The 27330-nt window shown below is 56.6% G+C and overlaps 1 protein-coding gene across 1 annotated transcript in view; it reads right to left on the reverse strand.

Moving 5' to 3' along the window:
* Positions 1 to 18134: 18134 nt before the first annotated feature.
* SRCAP (Snf2 related CREBBP activator protein) overlaps positions 18135 to 27330 on the reverse strand; it is a 121696-nt gene continuing 112500 nt past the window's right edge. The window contains 3 exon segments of the mRNA XM_084224271.1: positions 18135 to 21098; positions 21101 to 21160; positions 26450 to 26533. Of these exon segments, the coding sequence (XP_084080397.1) occupies positions 19596 to 21098; positions 21101 to 21160; positions 26450 to 26533 (1647 nt within the window). The 3' untranslated portion in view covers positions 18135 to 19595.

Consider the following 27330-nt stretch of genomic DNA (forward strand, 5'->3'; position numbering starts at 1 on the left):
CCAGGTGGGGAGGAAAGGGTTAAAAATGATCCAAAAAACCCCAAAAATGACCCAAAAATCCCCAAAATTGACCCAAAATCCGACCCCAAATCCAGGTGGGGTGGAAAGGGTTAAAAATGAGTCAAAAAAGCCCAAAATTGACCCAAAAACTGATCCTAAATCCAGGTGGGGAGGAAAGGGTTAAAAATGAGCCAAAAGAGCCCAAAATTGACCCAAAAATCCCCAAAATTGACCCAAAATCCAGCCCTGAATTCAGGTGGAGAGAAAAGGGTTAAAAATGAGCCCAAAAAGCCCAAAATTGACCCAAAAAACCTCAAAATTGACCCAAAATCCGATACCAAATTCAGGTGGGGAGGAAAGGGTTAAAAATGAACCAAAAAAGCCCAAAATTGACCCAAAAATCCACCCAAAATTAACTCAAATTCAGGTGGGGAGAAAAGGGTTAAAAATGAGCCAAAAAAGCCCAAAATTGACCCAAAAATCCCCAAAATTGACCCAAAATCTGATCCCGAATCCAGGTGGGGAGGAAAGGGTTAAAAATGAACCAAAACCCCAAAATTGACCCAAAAATCCCCAAAATTGACCCCAAAAAAGACCTCAAATCCAATTGGGGAGGAAAAGGGTTAAAAATGAACCTAAAAAGTCCAAAATTGACCCAAAAATCCCCAAAATTGACCCAAAATCCGATTCCAAATCCAGGTGGGGAGGAAAGAGTTAAAATTGAGTCAAAAGAGCCCAAAATTGACCCCAAAAACCCCAAAATTGACCCAGAATCCAGCCCTGAATTCAGGTGGGGAGAAAAGGGTTAAAAATGAGCCCAAAAAAACCCAAAATTGACCCAAAAACCCCAAAATTGACCCAAAATCCGATCCCAAATCCAGGTGGGGAGGAAAGGGTTAAAAATGAGTCAAGAAAGCCCAAATTGACCCAAAAATCCCCAAAATTGACCCAAAAAACTCCAAAATTGACCCAAAAAACTCCAAAATTGACCCAAAAACCGACCCTGAATCCAGGTGGGGAGGAAACGGTTAAAAATGAGTCAAAAGAGCCCAAAATTGACCCAAAAAACTCCAAAATTGACCCAAAAACTGAGCCTGAATCCAGGTGGGGAGAAAAGGGTTAAAAATGAGTCAAAAACCCCAAAATTGACCCAAAAACCCCAAAAATGAGCCCAAAAAAGCCCAAAATTGACCCAAAATCCGATCCCAAATCCAGGTGGGGAGGAAAGGGTTAAAAATGAGCCAAAAGAGCCCAAAATCGACCCAAAAATCCACCCAAAATTAACTCAAATTCAGGTGGGGAGGAAAGGGTTAAAAATCAGTCAAAAACCCAAAATTGACCCAAAAAACCCCAAAATTGACCCAAAATCCGACCCCAAATCCAGGTGGGAGAGAAAGGGTTAAAAATGAGCCAAAAGAGCCCAAAATTGACCCAAAAATCCCCAAAATTGACCCAAAATCCGATTCCAAATCCAGGTGGAGAGGAAAGGGTTAAAAATGAGCCCAAAAAGCCCAAAATTGACCCAAAAAACCCCAAAATTGACCCAGAATCCAGCCATGAATTCAGGTGGGGAGGAAAGGGTTAAAAATGACCCAAAAAAACCCAAAATTGACCCAAAAAACCCCAAAATTGACCCAAAATCTGATCCCAAATTCAGGTGGGAAGGAAAGGGTTAAAAATGAGTCAAAAAACCCCAAAATTGACCCAAAAATCCCCAAAATTGACCCAAAAAACCCCAAAATTGACCCCAAAATCTGATCCCAAATCCAGGTGGGGAGGAAAGGGTTAAAAATGACCCAAAAAGCCCAAAATTGACTCAAAAAACCCCAAAATTGACCCAAAAATCCCAAAATTGACCCAGAATCCAGCCTTGAATCCAGGTGGGGAGGAAAGGGTTAAAAATGAACCAAAAAACCCCCAAAATTGACCCAAAAAACCCCAAAATTGACCCAAAAAACCCCAAAATTGACCCAAAAAAAGGCCTCGAATTGAGGTGGGGAGGAAAGGGTTAAAATTGAGCCAAAAAGCCCCAAAATTGACCCCAAAAAACTGACCCAAAAACCAGGTGGGGAGGAAAGGGTTAAAAATGAACCAAAAGAGGCCAAAATCGACCCAAAAAAGCCCAAAATTGACCCAAAAACCAACCCTGAATGCAGGTGGGGAGGAAAGGGTTAAAAATGAACCAAAAAACCCCAAAATTGACCCAAAAAAGCACAAAATTGACCCAGAATACAGCCCTGAATCCAGGTGGAGAGGAAAGGGTTAAAAATGAACCAAAAGAGCCCAAAATTGACCCAAAAATCCCCAAAATTGACCCAAAAATCCCCAAAATTGACCCAAAATCCAGCCCTGAATCCAGGTCGGGAGGGAAGGGTTAAAAATGAGTCCAAAAACCCCAAAATTGACCCAAAATCCGATCCCAAATCCAGGTGGGGAGGAAAGGGTTAAAAATGAACCGAAAAAAGCCCCAAAATTGACCCAAAAATCCAACCCAGGAACCCTCAAAAACCCCAAATTTGGCCCTTTTGGCGCCATTTTTACCTGCCCCAGGTGTGCCCAGGTGTGCCCAGGTGTATCTCAGGTGTGCCCAGGTGTATCTCAGGTGTGCCCAGGTGTATCCCAGGTGTGCCCAGGTGTGCCCAGGTGTGCCCAGGTGTATCCCAGGTGTATCCCAGGTGTATCCCAGGTGTGCCCCAGGTGTGTTTTACCTGCCCAGGTGTATCCCAGGTGTACCCAGGTGTGCCCCAGGTGTATCCCAGGTGTGCCCCAGGTGTGCCCAGGTGTATCCCAGGTGTGCCCAGGTGTGCCCCAGGTGTGCCCCAGGTGTGCCCAGGTGTATCCCAGGTGTATCCCAGGTGTGCCCAGGTGTATCCCAGGTGTATCCCAGGCGCACCCAGGTGTGCCCAGGTGTGTTTTAACCCCCCAGGTGTGCACAGGTGTGCCCAGGTGTGTTTTTACCTGTGCCCAGAAGCGGTTGACCAGGTGCAGGGTGGCTCTGACCCCATTTTTGCTCCTTTTAACCCCGAGTTTTTTGCATTTCACCTGCCCCAGGTGTGCCCAGGTGTGCCCAGGTGTGTTTTTACCCCCCCCAGGTGTGCCCAGGTGTGATTTCAGTGCCCAGAACCCCAATTCTGACCCTTTTAACCCCTTTTTTTGGGGGTTTTACCCCCCCAGGTGTCCCCAGGTGAAATTTCCATGCCCAGAACCCCAATTTTGCTCCTTTTAACCCCATTTTTTCTGGTTTTAACCCACCCCAGGTGTATCCCAGGTGTGCCCCAGGTGTGCCCAGGTGTATCTCAGGTGTGCCCCAAGGGTGCCCAGGTGTGACCAGGTGTATGCCAGGTGTGTCCCAGGTGTATGCCAGGTGTGCCCAGGTGTATCCAAGTGTGCCCAGGTGTGTTTTTACCCCCCCAGGTGTATCCCAGCGGTGCCCAGGTGTGCCCCAGGTGTGCCCAGGTGTGCCCCAGGTGTGCCCAGGTGTGCCCAGGTGTATCCCAGCTGTGCCCAGGTGTGCCCCAGGTGTATTCAAGTTGTGCCCAGGTGTATTCCAGGTGTATTCCAGGTGTGCCCAGGTGTATCCCGGGTGTGCCCCAGGTGTGCCCCAATGTATCCCAGGTGTGCCCAGGTGTGCCCAGGTGTGCCCAGGTGTATCCCAGGTGTGCCCAGGTGTGCCCAGGTGTGCCCAGGTCTATCCCAGGTGTATCCCAAGTGTATCCCAGGTGTGCCCAGGTGTATCCCAGGTGTATCCCAGGTGTATCCCAGGTGTATCCCAAGTGTATCCCAGGTGTATCCCAGGTGTATCCCAGGTGTATCCCAGGTGTATCCCAAGTGTATCCCAGGTGTATCCCAGGTGTATCCCCGGTGTATCCCAGGTGTGCCCAGGTGTATCCCAGGTGTGCCCCAGGTGTGCCCCAATGGATCCCAGGTGTGCCCTGGTGTATCCCAGGTGTGTTTAACCCTGCCCAGGTGTATCCCAGGTGTGCCCAGGTGTGCCCAGGTGTATCCCAGGTGTGCCCAGGTGTGATTTCAATGCCCACAACCCCGTTTTTGCTCCCTTTAACCCCATTTTTTCTGGGTTTAACCCATCCCAGGTGTATCCCTGGTGTGCCCAGGTGTGCCCCAGGTGTGCCCAGGTGTGCTTTTACCCCCCCAGGTGTGCCCAGGTGTGCTCAGATGAGATTTCAGTGCCCAAACCCCCAATTTTAGCCATTTTAACCCCATTTTTTCTGGGTCTAACCCACCCCAGGTGTGCCCAGGTGTGCCCAGGTGTGTTTTTCCCCCCCCCAGGTGTGTCCAGGTCTGCCCCTAACTCCATTCCAGGTGTTCCTGACCCCATTTTTGCTCCTTTTAACCCCATTTTTTCTGGGTTTAACCTGCCCCAGGTGTGCCCAGGTGTGCCCAGAACCCCAATTTTGGTCCTTTTCACCCCATTTTTGGGGTGTCTCGCCTGTGCCCAGGTGTGCCCAGATGAGATTTCAGTGCCCCAAACCCCAATTTTGGCCCTTTCAACCCCATTTTTGGGGTGTCTCACCTGTCACAGGTGTCTCACCTGTACCCAGGTGTGCCCAGGTGTGCCCATAACCCCATTCCAGATGTTCCTGACTCCATTTTTGCTCCTTTTAACCCCCATGGGTTTAACCCATCCCAGCTGTGCCCAGGTGTGCCCAGGTGAGTTTTTACCCCCCCTGGTGTGCCCAGGTGTGCTTTCACCCCCCCCAGGTGTGCCCAGGTGAGATTTCAGTGCCCAGAACCCCATTTTTGCTCCTTTTAACCCCATTTTTTCTGGGTTTTACCTGCCCCAGGTGTGCCCAGGTGTGCCCAGGTGTGTTTTTACCCCCCCAGGTGTGCCCAGGTGTGCCCTGGAGCACCTGAGTGTCCCTAACCCAATCCCAGGTGTGCCCAGGTGTGCCCAGGTGAGATTTCAGTGCCCAGAACCCCATTTTTGCTCCTTTTAACCCCATTTTTTCTGGGTTTAACCCAGGTGTGCCCAGGTGTATCCCAGGTGTGCCCAGGTGAGATTTCAGTGCCCAGAACCCCAATTTTGGCCCTTTTAACCCCATTTTTTCTGGGTTAAACCCATCCCAGATGTGCCCAGGTGTGCCCAGGTGTGTTTTTACCCCCCCAGGTGTGCCCATAACCCCATTCCAGGTGCTCCTGACCCCATTTTTGCTCCTTTTAACCCCATTTTTTCTGGGTTTAACCTGCCCAAGGTGTGCCTAGGTGTGCCCAGGTGTGCCCTGGAGCACCTGAGTGTCCCTGACCCCATTCCAGGTGTGCCCAGCTGTGCCCAGGTGTGATTTCAGTGCCCAGAACCCCAATTTTAGCCGTTTTAACCCCATTTTTTCTGGGTCTAACCCACCCCAGGTGTGCCCAGGTGTGCCCATAACTCCATTCCAGGTGTTCCTGACCCCATTTTTGCTCCTTTTAACCCCATTTTTTCTGGGTTTTACCTGCCCCAGGTGTAGCCCAGGTGTGCCCAGGTGTGTTTTTACCCCCCCAGGTGTGCCCAGGTGTGCCCCAGGTGTATCCCAGGTGTGCCCAGCTGTGCCCAGGTGTATCCCAGGTGTGCCCAGGTGTATCCCAGGTGTGCCCAGGTGTATCCCAGGTGTGCCCCAGGTGTGCCCCAATGGATCCCAGGTGTGCCCAGGTGTATCCCAGGTGTGCCCCAATGAATCCCAGGTGTGCCCAGGTGTGTCCCAGGTGCGTTTAACCCTGCCCAGGTGTATCCCAGGTGTGCCCCAGGTGTGCCCAGGTGTGCCCAGGTGTATCCCAGGTGTGCCCCAGGTGTGTCCAGGTGTGCCCCAGGTGTATCCCAGCTGTGCCCAGGTGTATCCCAGGTGCGTCCAGGTGTATCTGAGGTGTGCCCAGGTGTATCCCAGGTGCGTCCAGGTGTATCTGAGGTGTGCCCAGGTGTATTCCAGGTGTGCCCAGGTGTATCCCAGCTCTGCGCAGGTGTGCCCAGGTGTGTTTTTACCTGTGCCCAGAAGCGGTTGACCAGGTGCAGGGTGGCTCTGACCCCATTTTTGCTCCTTTTAACCCCACGGTTTTTGCACTTCACCTGCCCCAGGTCTGCCCAGGTGTGCCCAGGTGTGCCCAGGTGTATCCCAGGTGTGCCCAGGTGTGTTTTAACTCCCCAGGTGTGCCCCAAGTGTGCCCAGGTGTGCCCCAGGTGTGCCCAGGTGTATCCCAGGTGCGTCCAGGTGTATCTGAGGTGTGCCCAGGTGTATCCCAGATGTATCCCAGCTCTGCCCAGGTGTGCCCAGCTGTGCCCAGGTGTATCCCAGGTGTATCCCAGGTGTGCCCAGGTGTTCTCAGGTGTGTTTTAACCCCCCCAGGTGTGCCCAGGTGTTCCCAGGTGTGTTTTAACCCCCCAGGTCTGCCCAGGTGTGCCCAGGTGTATCCCAGGTGTATCCCAGGTGTGCCCAGGTGTGCCCCAGGTGTATCCCAGGTGTGCCCAGGTGTGCCCAGGTGTGTTTTAACCCCCCAGGTGTGCCCAGGTGTATCCCAGGTGTATCTCAGGTGTGTCCCAGGTGTGCCCAGGTGTGCCCCAGGTGTGCTCCAGGTGTGCCCAGGTGTATCCCAGGTGTATCCCAGGTGTGCTCCAGGTGTGCCCAGGTGTGCTCCAGGTGTGCCCAGGTGTATCCCGGGTGTGCCCCAGGTCTATCCCAGGTGTATCCCAGGTGTGCCCAGGTGTGCCCAGGTGTATCCCAGCTGTGCCCAGGTGTATCCCAGGTGCGTCCAGGTGTATCTGAGGTGTGCCCAGGTGTATCCCAGATGTATCCCAGGTGTGCCCAGGTGTGTTTTAACCCCCCAGGTGTGCCCAGGTGTGTTTTTACCCCCCCAGGTGTGCCCAGGTGTGTTTTTACCTGTGCCCAGAAGCGGTTGACCAGGTGCAGGGTGGCTCTGACCCCATTTTTGCTCCTTTTAACCCCATTTTTTCTGCATTTCACCCATCCCAGCTGTGCCCAGGTGTGCCCAGGTGTATCCCAGGTGTATCCCAGGTGTGCCCAGGTGTGTTTTAACTCCCCAGGTGTGCCCCAAGTGTGCCCAGGTGTGCCCAGGTGTATCCCAGGTGTATCCCAGGTGTGCCCAGGTGTGTTTTAACTCCCCAGGTGTGCCCCAAGTGTGCCCAGGTGTGCCCCAGGTGTGCCCAGGTGTATCCCAGGTGCGTCCAGGTGTATCTGAGGTGTGCCCAGGTGTATCCCAGATGTATCCCAGCTGTGCCCAGATGTATCCCAGGTGTGCCCAGGTGTGTTTTAACCCCCCAGGTGTGCCCAGGTGCCCCTCACCTGTGCCCAGAAGCGGTTGACCAGGTGCAGGGTGGCGTCGTCGGTGGCCTGGCGCTTCTCCAGCTTCTCGATGCGCTCGCGGAGCTCGTCCTCGCACACCTGGCGCTGCTCCAGGCGCTCGGCCAGCTTCTTGTTCCGGAACTGCAGCACCTTGAGATCCATCTCCTCCTGGACAGGTGAGACAGGTGAGACAGGTGAGAGACAAGTGAGAGACAGGTGAGAGACAGGTGAGAGACAAGTGAGACAGGTGAGAGACAGGTGAGAGACAGGTGAGAGACAGGTGAGAGACAGGTGAGAGACAGGTGAGACAGGTGAGAGACAGGTGAGAGACAGGTGAGAGACAGGTGAGAGACAGGTGAGACAGGTGAGACAGGTGAGACAGGTCAGACACAGCTTCTTGTTCCGGAACTGCAACACCTTGAGATCCATCTCCTCCTGGACAGGTGAGACAGGTGAGAGACAGGTGAGAGACAGGTGAGAGACAGGTGAGACAGGGGAGAGACAGGTGAGAGACAGGTGAGGGACAGGTGAGGGACAGGTGAGGGACAGGTGAGACAGGGGAGAGACAGGTGACACAGGTGTGACAGGTGTGACACAGGTGTGACACAGGTGAGCCACAGCTCAGGCAGGTTCCGGTTCTGCACCTGCAGAATCTTCACGTCCATCTCCTCCTGCACAGGTGAGGGGGCTGTGCCCAGGTGTGTTTAACCCTGCCCAGGTGTGCCCAGGTGTGCCCAGGTGTGCCCAGGTGTGTCCCAGGTGCGCCCAGGTGTATCTCAGGTGTATCCCAGGTGTGCCCAGGTGTGCCCAGGTGTATCTCAAGTGTGCCCAGGTGTATCCCAGGTTAACCCAGGTGTATCCCAGGTGTGTTTAACCCTGCCCAGGTGTGCCCAGGTGCCCCCAGGTGTGCCCAGGTGCCCCCAAGTGTATCTCAGGTGTATCCCAGCTGTGCCCAGGTGTATCTCAGGTGCCCCCAGGTGTGCCCAGGTGCCCCCAGGTGTGCCCAGCTGCGCCCAGGTGCCCGTCTCACCGTGGAGGAGATGCCCCCCAGGCGCAGGGGCTCGATCAGGGTGGGGCTTTAACCCCCCAGGTGTGCCCAGGTGTATCCCAGGTGTGCCCAGGTGCCCCCAGGTGTGCCCAGGTGTATCTCAGGTGCCCCCAGCTGTACCCAGGTGTGCCCAGGTGCCCCCAGCTGTATCCCAGGTGTGCCCAGGTGTGCCCAGGTGCCCCCAGGTGCCCGTCTCACCGTGGAGGAGATGCCCCCCAGGCGCAGGGGCTCGATCAGGGTGGGGCTTTAACCCCCCCAGGTGTGCCCAGGTGTGTTTAACCCTGCCCAGGTGTATCTCAGGTGTGCCCAAGCGTGCCCAGGTGTATCCCAGGTGTGTTTAACCCTGCCCAGGTGCCCCCAGGTGTGCCCAGGTGCCCCCAGGTGCCCCCAGGTGTGCCCAGGTGCCCGTCTCACCGTGGAGGAGATGCCCCCCAGGCGCAGGGACTCGATCAGGGTGGGGCTTTAACCCCCCAGGTGTGCCCAGGTGTATCTCAGGTGTATCCCAGGTGTGCCCAGGTGCCCCCAGGTGTGCCCAGGTGTATCCCAGGTGTATCTCAGGTGCCCCCAGGTGCCCCCAGGTGTGCCCAGGTGTATCCCAGGTGTGTTTAACCCTGCCCAGGTGTATCTCAGGTGCCCCCAGGTGTGCCCAGGTGCCCCCAAGTGTATCTCAGGTGTGCCCAGGTGTATCTCAGGTGTGCCCAGGTGTATCTCAGGTGTGCCCAGGTGTGTCCCAGGTGTGCCCAGGTGTGTCCCAGGTGTACCCAGGTGTATCCCAGGTGTGCCCAGGTGTGTCCCAGGTGTACCCAGGTGTATCCTAGGTGTATCTCAGATACCCACAGGTGTGTCCCAGGTGTGCCCAGGTGTATCTCAGGTGTGCCCAGGTGTATCTCAGGTGCCCCCAGCTATACCCAAGTGCCCCCAGGTGTATCTCAGGTGTGCCCAGGTGTGCCCAGGTGTGCCCAGGTGTATCCCAGGTGCCCCCAGCTGTACCCAGGTGCCCCCAGGTGTGCCCAGGTGCCCCCAGGTGTGCCCAGGTGAATCTCAGGTGTGCCCAGGTGTATCCCAGGTGTGTTTAACCCTGCCCAGGTGTATCTCAGGTGCCCCCAGGTGTGCCCAGGTGTGCCCAGGTGCCCATCTCACTGTGGAGGAGATGCCCCCCAGGCGCAGGGGCTCACCAGGGTGGGGCTTTAACCCCCCCCCAGCTGTGCCCAAGTGTATCTCAGGTGTGCCCAGGTGCCCCCAGCTGTGCCCAGGTGTATCCCAGGTGTGCCCAGGTGTGGCCAGGTGTATCCCAGGTGTGCCCAGGTGCCCCCAGGTGTGCCCAGGTGCCCCCAAGTGTATCTCAGGTTTATCCCAGCTGTGCCCAAGTGTATCTCAGGTGTATCTCAGGTGCCCCCAACTGTGCCCAGGTGTATCCCAGGTGTGCCCAGGTGTATCTCAGGTGCCCCCAACTGTGCCCAGGTGTATCCCAGGTGTGCCCAGGTGTATCTCAGGTGCCCCCAGCTGTACCCAGGTGTATCCCAGGTGTGCCCAGGTGTATCTCAGGTGCCCCCAGCTGTACCCAGGTGTATCCCAGGTGTGCCCAGGTGCCCCCAGGTGTGCTCAGGTGTATCCCAGGTGTATCTCAGCTCCCCCCAGGTGTACCCAGGTGTGCCCAGGTATGCCCAGGTGTGCCCAGGTGTATCTCAGGTGCCCCCAGCTGTACCCAGGTGCCCCCAGGTGTGCCCAGGTGTGCCCAGGTGCCCCCAGGTGTGTCTCTCACCGTGGAGGAGATGCCCCCCAGGCGCAGGGGCTCGATCAGGGTGGTCGGTGGCTGCTCCTCCCTCGGGGGTCTCTTCTCGGGGGGGCCCCCCCCGGGCTCGGGGGGTCCCCGCTTGGCCCCGACCCCCGCCATGGACACCTGGGGGGGACAGGTGGGAAATTGGGGGGACAGGTGAGGATTTGGGGGGATTTTGGAGCATTTTGGGGGATCCTGAAGGGGATTAGGGGGGTCTGAGGGGGATTTTGGGGGGTTTTGGGGGGTTCTGGGGGGGTTTGAGAGGGATTTTGGGGGATTTTGGGGGGTCCCCGCTTGGCCCCGACCCCACCATGGACACCTGGGGGGGACAGGTGGGAAATTGGGGGGACAGGTGAGGATCTGGGGGGGATTTAAGGGGATTTTGGGGGGTTTGGGGAGAATTTTGGGGGATTTTGGGGGGTCCCCGCTTGGCCCCGACCCCCGCCATGGACACCTGGGGGGGACAGTGAGGATTTGGGGGGACAGGTGAGGATTTGGGGGGACAGGTGAGGATTTGGGGGGACAGGTGAGGATTTGGGGGGACAGGTGAGGATTTGGGGGGGACAGGTGAGGAACTGGGGGGGATTTAAGGGGATTTTGGGGGGATTTAAGGGGATTTTGGGGGGTTTGAGAGGGATTTGGGGGATTTTGGGGGGATTTTGGGGGATTTGGGGGGGATTTTGGGGGTATTTAGGGAGATTTTGGGGTGTTCTGGGGGGGATTTGGGGGGTTTGAGGAAGATTTAAGAGGATTTTGGGTGGATTTAGGGAGATTTTGGGGAGTTCTGGGAGAGATTTGGGGGGTCTGAGGGGGATTTAAGGGGATTTTGGGGGGATTTAAGGGGATTTTGGGGGGTCCTGGAGGGGATTGGGGGGGTCTGAGGGGGATTTAAGGGGATTTTGGGTGGATTTAGGGAGATTTGGGGGGATTTTGGGGGGTCCTGAAGGGGATTTGGGGGGTCTGAGGGGGATTTAAGGGGATTTTGGGTGGATTTAGGGAGATTTTGGAGAATTTAAGGGGGGTTCTGGGGGGATCTGGAGGATCTGAGGGGGATTTCAGGTCATTTTGGGGGGATTTAGGAGGATTTTGGGGGGTTCTGGGGGGGATTTAGGGGGTCTGAGGGGGATTTAAGGGGATTTTGAGGGGATTTTGGGGGAGATTTTGGGGGTTTTGAGAGAGATTTTGGGGGATTTTGGGGGTTCCCCGCTTGGCCCCGACCCCCGCCATGGACACCCAGGGGGGAGAGGTGGGAAATTGGGGGGACAGGTGAGGATTTGGGGGGGATTTAAGGGGATTTTGGGGGGATTTAAGGGGATTTTGGGGAGATTTTAGGGGGTTTGGGGGAAATTTGGGGGATTTTGGGGGGTCCTGGAGGGGATTTGGGGGGTCTGAGGGGCATTTAAGGGGATTTTAGGTTAGGGTTAGGGTTAGGGTTAGGGTTAGGGGATTTAGGAGGGTTTGGGAGGATTTTTGGGGGGTTCTGAGGGGATTTGGGGGGTCTGAGGGGGATTTAAGGGGATTTTAGGAGGGTTTTGGGGAAATTTGGAGGGTTCTGGGGGGATTTGGGGGTCTGAGGGGAATTTAAGGGGATTTTGGGGGAATTTTGGGGGTTCTGGGGGGGATTTGGGGGGTCTGAGAGTGATTGAAGGAGATTTTGGGTGGATTTAGGGAGATTTTGGGGAATTTAAGGGGGGTTCTGGGGGGATCTGGAGGATCTGAGGGGGATTTAAGGTCATTTTGGGGGGATTTAGGAAGATTCTGGGGGGTTCTGGGGGGGATTAGGTGGGTCTGAGAGTGATTAAGGGGATTTTGGGTGGATTTAGGGAGATTTGGGGGGAATTTTGGGGGGTCCTGGAGGGGATTTGGGGGATCTGAGTGGGATTTAGGGGATTTTGGGGGGTTTGGGGGGAATTTGGGGGATTTTGGGGGATTCTGGGGGGGATTTGAGGGGTCTGAGGGGGATTTAAAGGGATTTTGGGGGGGATTTAAGCGGATTTTGGGGGGTTCTGGGGGGGAATTGAGGGGTCTGAAGAGGATTTAAGGGGATTTTGGTTGGATTTAGGAAGATTTTGGGGAATTTTGGGGGGTCCTCAAGGGGATTTGGGGGGTCTGAGAGGGATTTTGGGGATTTTGGGGAGATTTAAGGGGATTTTGGGGAGATTTTGGGGGTTCTGGGGGGATTTGGGGGGAATTTTGGGGGGGTCCCCGCTTGGCCCTGACCCTCACCATGGGCACAGGTGAGGATTTGGGGGGGTTTTGGGGGGTCGTGAAGGGGATTTGGGGGGGTCTGAGAGTGATTTAAGGGGATTTTGGGGGAATTTAGGGAGATTTTGGGGGTTTCTGGGGGGATTTGAGGGATCTGAGTGGGATTGAAGGGAATTTTGGGGGGATTTTGGGAATTCTGGGGGGAATTTGGGGGGTCTGAAAGTGATTGAAGGAGATTTTGGGGGGATTTAGGGGGATTTTGGGGGGATTTTGGGGGGTTCTGAGGGGATTTGGGGGGTCTGAGGAGGATTTAAGGGGATTTTGGGGGGATTTAGGGAGATTTTGGGGGGTTCTGGGGGAATTTGAGGGGTCTGAGAGGGATTTAAGAGGATTTTGGGGGAATTTTGGGGGGTTCTGGGGGGATTTGGGGGTCTGAGGGGCATTTAAGGGGATTTTGGGGGGATTTAGGGAGATTTTGGGGGGATTTGGGGGGGTTCTGAGGGGATTTGGGGGGTCTGAGGGGGATTTAAGAGGATTTTGGGGAGATTTTGGGGGAATTTGGGGGGATTTTGGAGGGTTCTGAGGGGGATTTGGGGGGGTCTGAGAAGGATTTCAGGGGATTTTGGGGGGATTTAAGGTGATTTTGGGGGGTCTGATGGAGATTAAAGGGGATTTTGGGGCTTTTTGGGGAATTTCGGGGTTCTGGGGGGATATTTTGGGGGGGTCTGAGGGGGATTTAAGAGGATTTTGGGGGAATTTTGGGAGATTTTGGGAAGATTTTGGGGTTCTGGGGTGGATTTGGGGGATCTAAGGGGGATTTAAGGGGATTTTGGGGGGATTTAGGAAAATTTAGGGAGATTTTGGGGGATTCTGGGTGGGTTTGAGGGGTCTGAGAGAGATTTAAGGTGATTTTGGAGAGATTTGGAAAAATTTGGGGGGAATTTCCAGGAATTTTGGGGGGCTTTGAGGGTGATTTTGGGGATTAATGAGAATTTGAGAAGATTTTGGGGGGATTTTAGAGAATTTGGAGGTTTTTAGGGTGGTTTTAGGCAAATTAGGGAAATTTTTGGGTTATTTTGAGGGGTCCTGAGAGGATTTTGAGGGGTCTGAAGGGGATTGAAGGTGATTTTGGGTGGATTTATGTTAATTTTTGGATAAATAATTGAAAAAATTGGGGTTTTTTCAGTTCTTTTCAGAAGCTCTGGGGGTTTTTAAAACAAATTTTGAGCAACTTTCAGTGAAATTGAGGATCCCGGGAATCATTTAAGAGACATTTTTGATTTCCTGGGGGATTTTTGGGGAGGATTTTCAGAAAGATTAAAGAATTTTGGGGTGAAAAAAGGAAAATTTGGGGATATTCGGGACGTGAGGGGGATTGGGGGGGGGGGGGGGGGGGGTGTCCCAGGACGGGAATTTGTGGAAAATTTTGGAATATCTGACGAAAACTTCGGAAATTTTTAACGATTATTTCCTAAATAAGACTCGGGGAAAATTTTGGAGGATTTTGGGGAAGATTTTTGAGGATTTGGGGGAAATTCCCGAGGGATTTTGAGGAAATTTCGGAGCATTTAAAGCTGCCGGGAGTCTCGGGAAAGATTTGATCGCTCCGGGAACGAAATTTTGGAAGAATTTAAATTTTTTTTAACGACAAAGCGACCTGAGCGTCACGAGATGAAATTAAGGGGATGAGAGGAGTGAATTTGGGGCATTTTGGGCGAAATTTCAGCGATTTTCGGCCCTTTCAGCGCTCGGCGCCGCCTGAGGCGCCAAAATGGCGGCCTGAGGGAACCGTGAGGGGCGAGGGCGGGAACGGCGCCTCGGAGGGGCCCGGAAAGGCTCCGGGGGTTTTCGGGGGTGCTTCCGAAGGGATTTGAGGTGGTTTTGGGTCGATTTCCAGCGATTTTGGGGCTTTTTTAGGGTTTTTTTAAGGGCCCTTCCCGCCTCCCCCCTCAGAGCTCACCGGAGCCGGCGCCGCCGTCAGCGCCCCCTAGCGGCGCGGCGGCACCGCGGAGGCTCAAGCCACGCCCACCGCCGACACCGATTGGCTGATTACCCGCTAACCACGCCCCAACTCCCGCCCACGCGCGTTCTGATTGGTTGCGCTGTCTAGGTCACGCCCATGTCACCATGGTAACGGCGGACGGGCGGGAATAGACCGAGCCGCCGGTTCTTAAAGCGGCAACGGGAAACTCTTAAAGCGGCGATGGTGGCGGTGGGGCCCACAATTGATTTTGGGGGGATTTTGGGGATCCCCCGGGAATTTTGGGGACCCTCCGCGAATTTTGGGGACCCTCATGGACTTTTAGGGACCCTCGGACCCCCCCAAACCCCTTTGGTGGCCTTATAAAACCTCTGAGACTCCCAGCACGCCCCAAAATTCCTCAAATCCCCAAAAGAGACCCCAAAATTCCCCCAGATTGCCCCAAATCCTCTCGGACCCCCCCAAAAATTTCTCTGATATTCCCAAAAATCCTCAAAAACACCCAAAACTTCACCCATTTTAAGAAAAACCCCAAAACCTCTCAGGGAACCCCAAAATTCCCCAAATCCTCAAAAAACCCCAAAATTTCACCCAACCTTAAAAGAACCCAAAAAAATCTCCCTGGGACCCCAAAAATCTCTCAAAGAGCCCCAAAATTTTCAAAAATCCACAAAAAAAACCCCAGAATTTCACCCATTTATTAAGGAACCCCAAAAATCTTCCTGGGGACCCCCAAAAATTTCTCTGGGAACCCCAAAAATCCTCAAAAAAACCCCCAAATTCCACCCACTTTTAAAAGAACCCCAAAATTTCCCCAAATCCTAAAAAAACCACCCCAAAATCAAAAAAATTCTCAAAAAAACCACCCAAATTTCACCCATTTTTTAAAGAATCCCAAAAATCTTCCTGGGGACCCCAAAAATCTGTCTGGGAATCCCAAAATTCCCAAAACACCACAAAAAACCCCCAAATTTTCACCCATTTTTAAAAGAACCCCAAAACCTCTCAGGGAAACCCAAAATTCCCAAAAAAATGTCCTATAATTCCCAAAAATCCTAAAAAAACCCCCAATATTTCAACCATTTATAAAAGAACCCAAAAAGTCTCCCTGGAACCCCCCAAAATCTCACTGTGACCCCCAAAAATCTTCCAAAAACCCCAAAATTTAACCCACCCTTAAAAGAACCCCAAAACCTCTCAGGGAACCCCAAAATGAAAAAAAAAACCCCAAAATTCCCAAAAATCCTCAAAACAACCCCAAAATTTCACCCATTTTTAAAAGAACCCCAAAAATCTCCCTGGGACCCCCCCAAAAATCTCTCTGGGAACCCCAAAATTCCCCCCAAAACCCCAAAATTTCCAAAAATCCTCAAAAAAAACCCCAAAATCCCATAAATTATCAAAAACCCCCCAAAATTTCACCCATTTTTTAAGGAACCCCAAAAATCTCCCTGGGGACCTTAAAAATCTCTCTGGGAACACCAAAAAATCCCAAAAAAACACCAAAATACCCCAAAATTTTACTCTTTTTAAGAAGAATCCCCAAAATCTTTCTGGGAACCCCAAAATTCCCCAAAAAGCCCCAAAATTCCCAAAAATCCTCAAAAAAAACCCCAAAATTTCACTCATTTTTTAAAGAATCCCAAAAATCTTCCTGGGACCCCCCCAAATATCTCTCTGGGAACCCCAAAAATCCCAAAAAACCCCCAAAATTTCCAAAAATCCTCAAAAAAAAAAAAAAAAACCCAAAATCCCAAAAATCATCAAATAAACCCCAAAAATCAAAAAAATCCACAAAAAACCCCAAAATTTCACCCAACCTTAAAAGAATCCTAAAAATCTGCTGGGACACCCCCAAAACCTCTCAGAGAACCCCAAAATTCCCCAAAATCCACAAAAAAAACCCAAAATATCACCCAATTTTTAAAGAATCCCAAAAATCTTCCCGGGAACCCCAAAAATCTCTCTGGGACCCCAAAAAATCCCCAAAAACCACAAAAACACCCCAAAATTTCACCCATTTTTTAAAGAACCCCAAAACCTCTCCAGGAACCCCAAAATTCGCCAAAAGGCCCCAAAATTCCCAAAAATCCTCAAAAAAACACCAAAATTTCACCCATTTTTAAAAGAACCCCAAAAATCTCCCTGGGACCCCCCCAAAAATCTCTCTGGGAACCCCAAAAATGCCAAAACACCACCAAAAAAACCCCAAAATTTCACTCACTTTTAAAAGAACCCAAAAAATCTCTCTGGGAACCCCAAAATCCGTAAAAAAACCCAAAATTTCACCCATTTTTAAAAGAACCCCAAAACCTCTCAGGGAACCCCAAAATTCCCAAAAAAACCCCAAAATTCATCCAAATCTTCAAAAAAACCCCAAAGTTTCACTCACACTTAAAAGAATCCCAAAAATCTCCCTGGGACCCCCCAAAAATCTCTCTGGGAACCCAAAAATCCCAAAAAACCCCCAAAATTTCCAAAAATCCTCAAAAAAAACCCCAAAATCCAAAAAATTCTCAAAAAAAAACCCCAAAATCAAAAATATCCAAAAAAACCCCAAAATTTCACCCACCCTTAAAAGAATCCTAAAAATCTTCCTGGGGACCTCCCAAAATCTCTCTGGGAACCCCAAAATTCCCCAAAAAACCCCAAAATTTCCAAAAATCCTAAAGAAACCCCCCCAAATTCCCACAAATCATCAAAAAAACCCCCAAAATTTCACCCATTTTTTAAAGAATCCCAAAAATCTTCCTGGGACGCCCCCCCCAAAAATCTCTCTGGGTACCCCAAAAATCCCAAACACGACAAAAAAAACCCCAAAATTTCACTCACTTTGTAAAGAACCCCAAAATCTCTCTGGGAACCCCAAAATCCCCCAGAATCCCAAAAAATCCTCAAAAAAACCCCAAAATTTCACTCATTTTTAAAAGAACCCGAAAATCTCCCTGAGACACCCCCAAAAATCTCTCTGGGAACCCCAAAATTCCCAAAAAAACCCCAAAATTCCCAAAAATCCTCAAAAAAACCCCCAAAATCCCACAAATCATCCAAAACCCCCCAAAATTTCACTCATTTTTAAAACAAACCCAAAAATCTCCTTGAGACACCCTCCAAATTCTCTGGGAACCCCCAAAATCTGCAAAAAACCCCAAAATTTCAACCAATTTTTAAAGAATCCGAAAAATCTCCCTGGGAACCCCAAAAATCTCACTGGGAACCCCAAAAAATCCCCGAAAAACACCAAAATACCCCAAAATTTTACTCTTTCTAAAAAGAATCCCCAAAATCTTTCTGAGAACCCAAAAATTTCCCAAAAATCCTCAAAAAAAGCCCCAAAATTTCACCCATTTTTAAAAGAACCCCCAAAATCTCCCTGGGACCCCCCCCAAAAACCCCAAAATTTCCAAAAATCCTCAAAAAAACCCACAAAATCCCACAAATCATCCAAAAAATACCCCAAATTTTGCCCATTTTAAAAAGAACCCCAAAAATCTCTCTTGAAACCCCAAAAATCCCCCAAACCCTCCTCAAAATCCCCTCCCCCAATCAAAACCCTGCCCCCACTGAAGCCCCGCCCCCACTGAAGCCCCGCCCCCACCGAAGCCACGCCCCCTCAAACTCCTCCCCCACCCCAAAATTGGGATTTTCGAACCCATTTTTATTCACGGCAGGAAAAAATTTCCGAGCTCCGCCCCCTCCCCCCGGACAGGGTGGGGGAGGGGCGGGAACTTCCCTCAAGACCCCTCCCCCCTCCACCCATAAGTTGGCCCCGCCCACTTCCGGCCCAGCACAAAGCACATTTGCATAGATCGGGTTCAAAAGGAACCAATTTTACAACGAGGCTCGTGTGGGGGGAGGGGAAACGAGGGGGGATCCTCCCCTCCCCCCACCCCCCCCCATAGACCATCCCCCCCTCCCCCGACTCCGCTGGGAACGGTCCTGAAAAACAAGATGGCCGCCGAGGAGGTAAGATGGCCGCCAGGATTAAAGATGGCTGCCGGGAGGCAAGATGGCCGCCGGGAATCAAGATGGTCGCCGGAAGTCACGTGAGCGGGGCGTGAGCAGCCAAGATGGCCGCCGCTGTTAACTCGTAGTCAAGATGGCTGCTGGGAATCAAGATGGCCGCCGGGTTTTGATGTCAGCTTTATGTCAAGATGGCCACCGGGAATCAAGATGGCTGCCGGGCGTCGAGGAAGTCGGCAGGAGGCAAGATGGCCGCCAAGTCACGCGGCGGTCAAAGTCAAGATGGCCGCCAAGAAACAAAACGGCTGCCAAGGTTTTGCATCTCATCATGGTCAAGATGGCTGCCAGGATTCAAAATGGCCGCCAGGAGTCACAAAGGTTGTCGAGATCCAAGATGGCCGCCCGGTGAGGCTTGATCAGTCGAGATGGCCGCCAAGAAACCAAGATGGCCGCCAAGAGTCACGGAAGTAGACGAGATCCAAGATGGCCGCCCGGTGAGGCGTCGATCAATCAAGATGGCCACCAAGATGCAAAATGGCTGCCGGGTCACGTGATAATCAGATCAAGATGGCTGCCAGGAACCAAGATGGCCGTCCCAGAGAAACAAGATGGCTGCCGCCGATAGCGCTGATTTCAAGATGGCCGCCGCTTGTGACATCATCACCTCCGACGCGTCCCACATACGCTCGCGTTTCAAGATGGCCGCCTGTGATGACGTCATAGATGAGTAAAGTCGGCCATCTTGGATCTCCATTTTGTGACTCCGCCCCCCTTTCACGGCGGCCATCTTAGGGTCACTCAGAGGTCACCGTCGGCCATCTTGGGGGACGGCGTCGTCGGCCATTTTGAAACCATCGGCCATCTTGGTTTCGCTCCGGTCTCTCCTCGTCGGCCATCTTGGGGTCACCCGAAGGTCGCGGCGTCGGCCATCTTGGAGTCGCTTCGTCGGCCATTTTGAAGCGTCGAGGGCTGAGGGGGTCGGCCATCTTGGGGTCACCCAAAGGTCACTATGGCGGCCATCTTGGAATCCATCAAAGCTTCACCGCGTCGGCCATATTGGCGTCAATTGTCGGCCATATTGGAATCTCCCAAAGATCACGTGACCGCATCCACGCCCTCTCCGTTGTCGGCCATCTTGAGCCCCTCCCCCACCGTCGGCCATCTTTCCCCGTTTCCGGCCGCCGCCATCTTGCCACGCCCATCACGTCTTGGCCTTCCTCCCCCTAAGCCCCGCCCCCACCCCGGTGGGCGGGTCCTGAGGCGTTGCCCCTCCCCCACCCTGGGCGGGGCCTGCGCAGCGCCGGGGGGGCTGCAGCCTCCGAGGGGGCGGGGCTAACGCGGGGGAGCCCCGCCCACGTCGCCTCCTCCTGGCGGGGGCGGGGCCCGCGTTAGCCCCGCCCCCTCTCCTCCGCTTGGCCGGGGGTTGTGGGAGGGGCTCCCTGCGCCTGGCCCCGCCCCCCGTTGGCGGCGGCCACGCCCTCGTCGCCGCTGTCCTCGGGTGGGCGTGGCCTCCGCCGCGGTTCCCTCTGAAGGGGCGGAGCCAAAGGCGCTCCTGGGCGTGCCCGGGTGGTTCTGGGCGGGGCCGGCGATGGTGGGCGGGGACTGGGCGGTTTTGACCCCTCCCCTTCCCCGTCCCCGCCCCTCTCGGGCGACGCCATCTTGGGGGGCCGCCCCCGGCGCCGCTTCCGGGGCGGGGACTCCTCCTCGGCCCCGCCCCCCGCTCCCCTCATTGGCCGCCCGCGACGCCGCCTCCGCCGAGGCCCCGCCCCTTCTTGGGCGGGGTTGGGGGCGGGGCGTTGCGCGGGCGCGGCCCCGGGGGCGGGGCGTCGCCGCCGCGCTCTGGCCCCGCCCCCTCCCAGCAGCCTCCGCTTGGGCGGGCGTCCCCGGCGGCGCTTGGTGGGCGGGGTCTGGGCGGGCGATGCTAACGAGGTGGGCGTGGCCGTGGCGCCGTCGCGCCGGGGGGCGGCGCCGGGCGGCGCGGGAGGCTCCGCCCCCTCTGGCGGAAGGGGGCGGGGCCTCGAGGACGGTGACCAATCGGCCGGGCAGGGTGCGGAGCACCTTGGCCGCCGGCCCCGCCCCCCGGCTCTGCCGGATCTCCACGTCGGCGCTGCGACGGCGCCGGGGGGGCGGGGCCGCCGGGGGGGCGGGGCTTGGCTCCTCGCGCCCCGCCCCCTGCGGGGAGGGCGGGGCAGGGGGCGGGGATGACGTCAGGGCGGGCGGCGATGATGTCACCGCGGGGGGAGGGGGCGGGGACGCCGGGGGAGGGGGCGGGGACGTCGAAGGCGGAGGGGGAGGGGGCGATGACGTCACTGGAGGGGTCGGGGGCGATGACGTCACTGGAGGGGGCGGGGGCGACGTCGCGGAGGGCGGGGGGAGGGGAGGGGGGGCGGCGGTGACGTCGGCGGGGGCGGGGAGGGCGGGGGCGTGGCTTGAGGGGGCGGCGACGTCGTGGGGGGCGTGGCCGGCGGCGGCGATGACGTCACCGCGGCGTGCGGCGGCGATGACGTCACCGGGCCGGGCTGCGACGTCGCGGGGGGCGGAGCCGCCTCCGCCGCCGGTGACGTCACCGATGACGTCATCACGGCCCGCAGGCGTTGGCTGGCGCGAGTCCCCGCCCTCTCGGGGTGGGGTGGGCGGGGCCTGGCCCTGCGCGGCTTCCGGGACGCGGCCCCGCCCCCTCCTTTCGGCTCCGCCCCTCCCGTTCTCTCGGCGTGAAGCTCCGCCTCCCCCGGGGCGGCGGCTCCGCCCCCTGTGGTGGTGGCCACGCCCCCTCCGGGCTCTTCCTCCTCCTCCTCGTCCTCCTCCGGCTCTGGCCCCGCCCCCGGGGGGTGGAGCCGGAAGCGGCCCCCGCCCCCCTTGGCCTGGTCGATGTCCTTGCGGGCGGCCTCCACCTGCTCCTGGGGGGGAGGGGCCACGTGAGACCCCAGACCCAATTGGGGACAGCCACAGCCAATCAGGAGTCCCCAGACCCAATTGGGGACAGCCACAGCCAATCAGAAGCCCCCAGACCCAATTGGGGACAGCCACAGCCAATCAGGGACCCCCAGACCCAATTGGAGACAGCCACAGCCAATCAGGGACCCCCAGACCCAATTGGGGAGCCCCACAGCCAATCAGAAGCCCCCAGACCCAATTGGGGACAGCCACAGCCAATCAAGGACCCCCAGACCCAATTGGGGTCACCCACAGCCAATCAGGAGCCCCCAGACCCAATTGGGGACACCCAGAGCCAATCAGAAACTCCCAGACCCAATTGGGGACAGCCACAGCCAATCAGCAGCCCCCAGACTCAATTGGGAACCCCCACAGCCAATCAGAGACCCCCAGACCCAATTGGGGTCAGCCAGAGCCAATCAGAAGCCCCCAGACCGAATTGGGGAGCCCCAGAGCCAATCAGGAGCCCCCAGACCCAATTGGGGACAGCCACAGCCAATCAGGAGCCCCCAGACCCAATTGGGGACAGCCACAGCCAATCAGGAACCCCCAGACCCAACTGGGGACACCCACAGCCAATCAGGAGCCCCCAGACCCAATTGGGGAGCCCCACAACCAATCAGGAACCCCCAGACCCAATTAAGACCCCCCCAGACCCAATTAAAGCCCCCAGACCCAATTAAAGCCCCCAGACCCAATTAAGACTTCCCAGACCCAATTAAGACCCCCCCAGACCCAATTAAGGCTCCCCCAAGCCCAATTAAGAACTCCCCAGACCCAATTAAAGCCCCCAGACCCAATTAAGACCCCCAAGACCTAATTAAGACCCCCCCAGACCAAATTAAGACTCCTCAGACCCAATTAAGACCCCCCCAGACCAAATTAAAGCTCCCCCAGACCCAATTAAGAACTCCCCAGACCCAATTAAAGCTCCCAGACCCAATTAAGACCCCCAGACCCAATTAAGACCCCCCCAGACCCAATTAAGGCCCCCAGACCCAATTAAGACCCCCCCAGACCCAATTAAAGCCCCCAGACCCAATTAAAGCCCCCAGACCCCATTAAAGCCCCCAGACCCAATTAAAGCCCTCAGACCCAATTAAGGCTCCCCCAGACCCAATTGGACCCCCCCAGACCCACCTGGGACCCCCCCCAATCCATTGGGACCCCCCCCCAAATTTAAACCTGACACCCCCCCCAAAAATTCCAAATGGATTCTCCCAAATCTCCTTTGGGCCCCACCCCCCAAACCCCCCAAAATCCCCCCCAGGACCCCCAATTATTCCTAGGACCCCCCTAAGACCCCGCGGGGACCCCCAAACCCCCCAGGACCCCCCAAAATCGCCCAGGACACCCAAAGCCCCCCCAGGATCCCTCTGGGACCCCCCAAAACCCCCCCCAGGACCCCCCAAACCACTCCAGGACCCCCCCAAAAACCCCCCAGGATCCCCCCAAGACCCCCCCAAACCTCATTGAGACCCCCCAAACTCCCCCCAAGGCCCCCCCAAACCCCACTGAGACCCCCCAAGCCCCCCCAGGACCCCCCAAAACCCCCCAGGATCCCCCAAAAACTTCTCTGGGACCCCAAGAACCCCCCAAAATCCTCTCAGGAGCCCCCCAAACCCCACTGGACCTCCCTAAACCCCCCCAAAAACCCCCAGAAACCCCCTCGGGACCCCCCCAAATTCCCCAAGCCCCCCTAAATCCCCTCCAGGACCCCCACAAACCCCCCTGGGATCCTCTCAAGCCCCCCAGAGCCCCCCAAACCCCATTGGGCCCCCCCCAAACCCCCCCAGGACCCCTCTGGGACCCCCCAAACCCCCTCAAAATCCCCTCAAAACCCCCCCAGGACCCCCCAAACCCCTTTGGGACCCCCCAAATTCCTCCAGGGCCCCCCCAAACCCCCCCAGGACAGCCCAAACAGTCCAAGACTCCCCAAACCCCCCCAAAAACCCCCCAAATACCCCTCAAGACCCCCCAGGACCCCCCAAAGTCCCCCAAGCCCACCCCAGGGCCCCCCCAAACCCCCCCAGAACCCCTCAAGACCCATTTGGGGCCCCCCAAACTCCCCAAGCCCCCCCCAAAATGCCTCAGGACCCCCCAAACTCCCCCAGGACCCCCCCAAACCCCATTGAGACCCCCCAAAACCCCCCCAGGACCCCCTAAAATCCCCTCAAGACCCCCCCAGGACACCCCAAAACCCCCAACCCCCCCCAGGACACACCAAGACCCCCCAGGACCCCCAACTCCCCACAGGATCCCCCAAAATCCTCCAAGAACCCCCAAAATCCTCTCTCTGACCCCCCCAAACCCTCCCCAGGACCCCCCAAACTCCCCAAGTCCCCCCCAAAACCCCTCAGAACCCCCCAAACCCCTTTGAGACCCCCCAAACTCTCCTAAAACCCCCTCAAGACCCCCCAGGACCCCCCAAACCCCCCCAGGGCCCCCCCAAAACCCCCTCAGGACCCCCCCAAACCCCTTTGGGACCCCCCAAACCCCCAAAGACCCCCCCAAACCCTCCCCAGAAACCCCCCAGGCCCCCCAAAACCCCCCAAGACCCCTTTGGGACCCCCCAAATTCCCCAGGGCCCCCCCAAACCCCCCCAGAACAGCCCAAACCAGTCCAAGACCCCCCAAACACCCCCAAAAACCCCCTCAGGACCCCCCAAACCCCCCCAGCACCCCCCCAAACCCCATTGGGATCCCCCAAACCCCCCCAGGACCCCCCCAAACCTCTCCGGGACCCCCCCAAACCCTCCCCAGGACTCCCCAAGGACCCCCAAAACCCCTCTGGGACCCCCAAGAAACCCCAGAAATCCCTTCAAGACCCCCCCAACCCCATTGGGACCTCCCCAAACCCCCCCAAAAACCCCCCAAAACCCCCTCGGGACCCCCCCAAACTCCCCCAAGCCCCCCAAAATCCCCTCCAACCCCCAAACCCCCCTGGATCATCTCAAGCCCCCCAGAGCCCCCCAAACCGCATTGGGCCCCCCCAAACCCCCCCAGGACCCCTCTGGAACCCCCAAACCCCCCCCAAATCCCCTCAGGACCCCCAAAACACCCCCAGGATCCCCCAAAACCCCCCAAGACCCCTTTGGGGCCCCCCAAAATCCCCTCAGGACCCCCCCAAACCCCCCCCAGGACCCCCCAACCAGTCCAGGACCCCCCAAACCCCCCCAAAATCCCCTCAAGACCCCCCCAGGACCCCCCAAACCCCCTAGGGCCCCCCCAAAACCCCCTCAGGACCCCCCCAAACCCCTTTGGGACCCCCCAAACCCCCCCAAGACCCCCTCAAACTCCTTTGGGCCCCCCAAACACCCCCCAAAATCCCCTCAGGACCCCCCCCCAGGACCCCCCAAACCCCTTTGAGACCCCCCAAACTCTCCTAAAACCCTCTCAGGACCCCCTCAGGACCCCCCCAAACCACTCCAGGACCCCCCCAAACCCCATTGCCCCCCCCCAAAACCCCCCAAAAACTCCTCAAAATCCTCTCAGGGCCCCTTTTGGGACCCCCCAAATTCCCCCAAGCCCACCCCAGGGCCCCCCCAAACCACTCCAGAGCCCCCCCAAACCCCCCAGAGCCCCCCCAAACCCCCCCAAACCAGTCCAGGACCCCCCAAACTCCCCAAAAAACCCCCCAAAATCCCCTCAGGACCCCCCCAGGAGACCCCAAACCCCCCAACCCCCCCAGGACACCCCAAGACCCCCCCAGGACCCCCCAACTCCCCCCAGGATCCCCCAAAATCCTCCAAGAACCCCCCAAAATCCCCTCTCCGACCCCCCCAAACCCCATCAGGACCCCCCCAAACCCCCCCAAAATCCCCTCAGGACCCCCCCCAGGACCCCCCAAATTCCCCAGGGCCCCCCCAGGACCCCCCAAGCCCCCCCAAAACCTCCCCAAGACCCCCTCAAACTCCTTTGGGCCCCCCAAACCCCCCCAAAAACCCCCCAAAATCCCCTCAGGACCCCCCCAAGCCCCCCCAGGTCCCCCAAAACCCCCCAAGACCCCTTTGGGACCCCCCAAATTCCCCCAGGGCCCCCCCAAACCCCCCCCAGGACCCCCCCAACCAGTCCAGGATCCCCCAAAACCCCCAAAATCCCCTCAGGACCTCCCCAACCCCCCCCCAGGACCCCCCCAACCAGTCCAGGATCCCCCAAACCCCCCAAAAACCCCTCAGGACCCCCCCAAACCCCCCCAGGACAGCCCAAACCAGTCCAAGACTCCCCAAACCCCCCCAAAAACCCCCCAAAATCCCCTCAGGCCCCCCTTAGACCCCCCCAAAGCCCCCCAAGCCCACCCCAGGGCCCCCCCAAACCCCCCCAGAACCCCTCAAGACCCATTTGGGGCCCCCCAAACTCCCCAAGCCCCCCCCAAAATGCCCTCAGGACCCCCCCAAACTCCCCCAGGACCCCCCCAAACCCCATTGAGACCCCCCAAAACCCCCCCAGGACCCCCTAAAATCCCCTCAAGACCCCCCCAGGACACCCCAAAACCCCCCAACCCCCCCCCCGCACACCCCAAGACCCCCCCAGGACCCCCCAACTCCCCCCAGGATCCCCCAAAATCCTCCAAGAACCCCCCAAAATCCTCTCTCTGACCCCCCCAAACCCTCCCCAGGACCCCCCAAACTCCCCAAGCACCCCCCAAAACCCCTCAGAACCCCCCAAACCCCTTTGAGACCCCCCAAACTCTCCTAAAACCCCCTCAAGACCCCCCCAGGACCCCCCAAACCCCCCCAAAACCCCCTCAGGACCCCCCCAAACCCCTTTGGGACCCCCCAAACCCCCCCCCAAACCCTCCCCAGAAGCCCCCCAGGCCCCCCCAAAACCCCCCAAGACCCCTTTGGGGCCCCCCAAATTCCCCCAGGGCCCCCCCAAACCCCCCCAGAACAACCCAAACCAGTCCAAGACCCCCCAAACACCCCCAAAACCCCCTCAGGACCCCCCTCAGGACCCCCCAAACCCCTCCAGCACCCCCCCAAACCCCATTGGGACCCCCCAAACCCCCCCAGGACCCCCCCCAAACCTCTCCGGGACCCTCCCAAACCCCCCCAGGACACCCCAAAATCCTCTCAGGACCCCCCCAAACCCCATTGAGACCCCCCAAAGCCTCCAAGGACCCCCCCAAACCCCATTGAGACCCCCCAAACCACTCCAGGACCCCCCAAACCCCTTTGAGACCCCCCAAACTCTCCTAAAACCCTCTCAGGACCCCCCCAGGGCCCCCCAAATTCCCCCAGGACCCCCCCAAACCTCGGCCTGCTTCAGCTCCTCCCGGCTGACGTCCTCCAGCGAGGCCTCCAGGAAGTTCATGGCGTAGCGCTCGATGGGGGTCAGCTGGAATTCGGGGAGGGGTCACAACCCACCCCCCAAAAAACATCCCTGGACCCCCACAGACCCCCCCAAAAAAATCCCGATTCCCCCGATTCCCCAAAGACCCCCCCAAAAAAAATCCCGGTTCAAAAAGGGCCAAAATTCCCAGAAAAAAAAGTTGGGGAAAGTGGGGCACCCCAAATTTGGGGAGGGGGCTGCAGAGCCTGGGGATCCCCTAAAAAAAATCCCAAGACCCCCAGAGACCCCCCCAAAAAAATCCTGGATTGGAGAGACCCCCCCAAAAAAAATCTGATTCAAAAATGGCCCAAAAACCCCCAAAAAGAACTTGGAAAAAATGGGGCACCCCAAAATTTGGGGAGGGGTCAGAACCCCCCCCAAAAAACATCCCAGGACCCCCAGAGACCCCCCAAAAAAATTCTGGATCTGAGAGACCCCCCCCCCAAAAAAAACCCGATTCAAAAATGGCCCAAAAACCCCCAAAAAGAACTTGGGAAAAATGGGGCACCCCAAATTTGGGGAGGGGGCTGCAGAGCCTGGGGATCCCCTAAAAAAAATCCTAAGACTCCCAGAGACCCCCCAAGAAATCCTGGATTGGAGAGACCCCCCCCCCAAAAAAAATCTGGTTCAAAAAAGGCCCAAAATCCCCCCAAAAAATTAATGGCGGAGGGGTAAAAGTGGGGATCCCCCCCCGAATTTGGGGAGGGGGCTGCAGAGCCTGGGGACCCCCTAAAAAAAATCCCAAGACCCCCAGAGGCCCCCCCAAAAATATCCCGGATTGCAGAGACCCCCCCCAAAAAAAA

This window comes from Fringilla coelebs (genome assembly GCF_963513975.1).
Source record: "Fringilla coelebs genome assembly, chromosome: 35".
Classification (NCBI taxonomy): domain Eukaryota; kingdom Metazoa; phylum Chordata; class Aves; order Passeriformes; family Fringillidae; genus Fringilla; species Fringilla coelebs.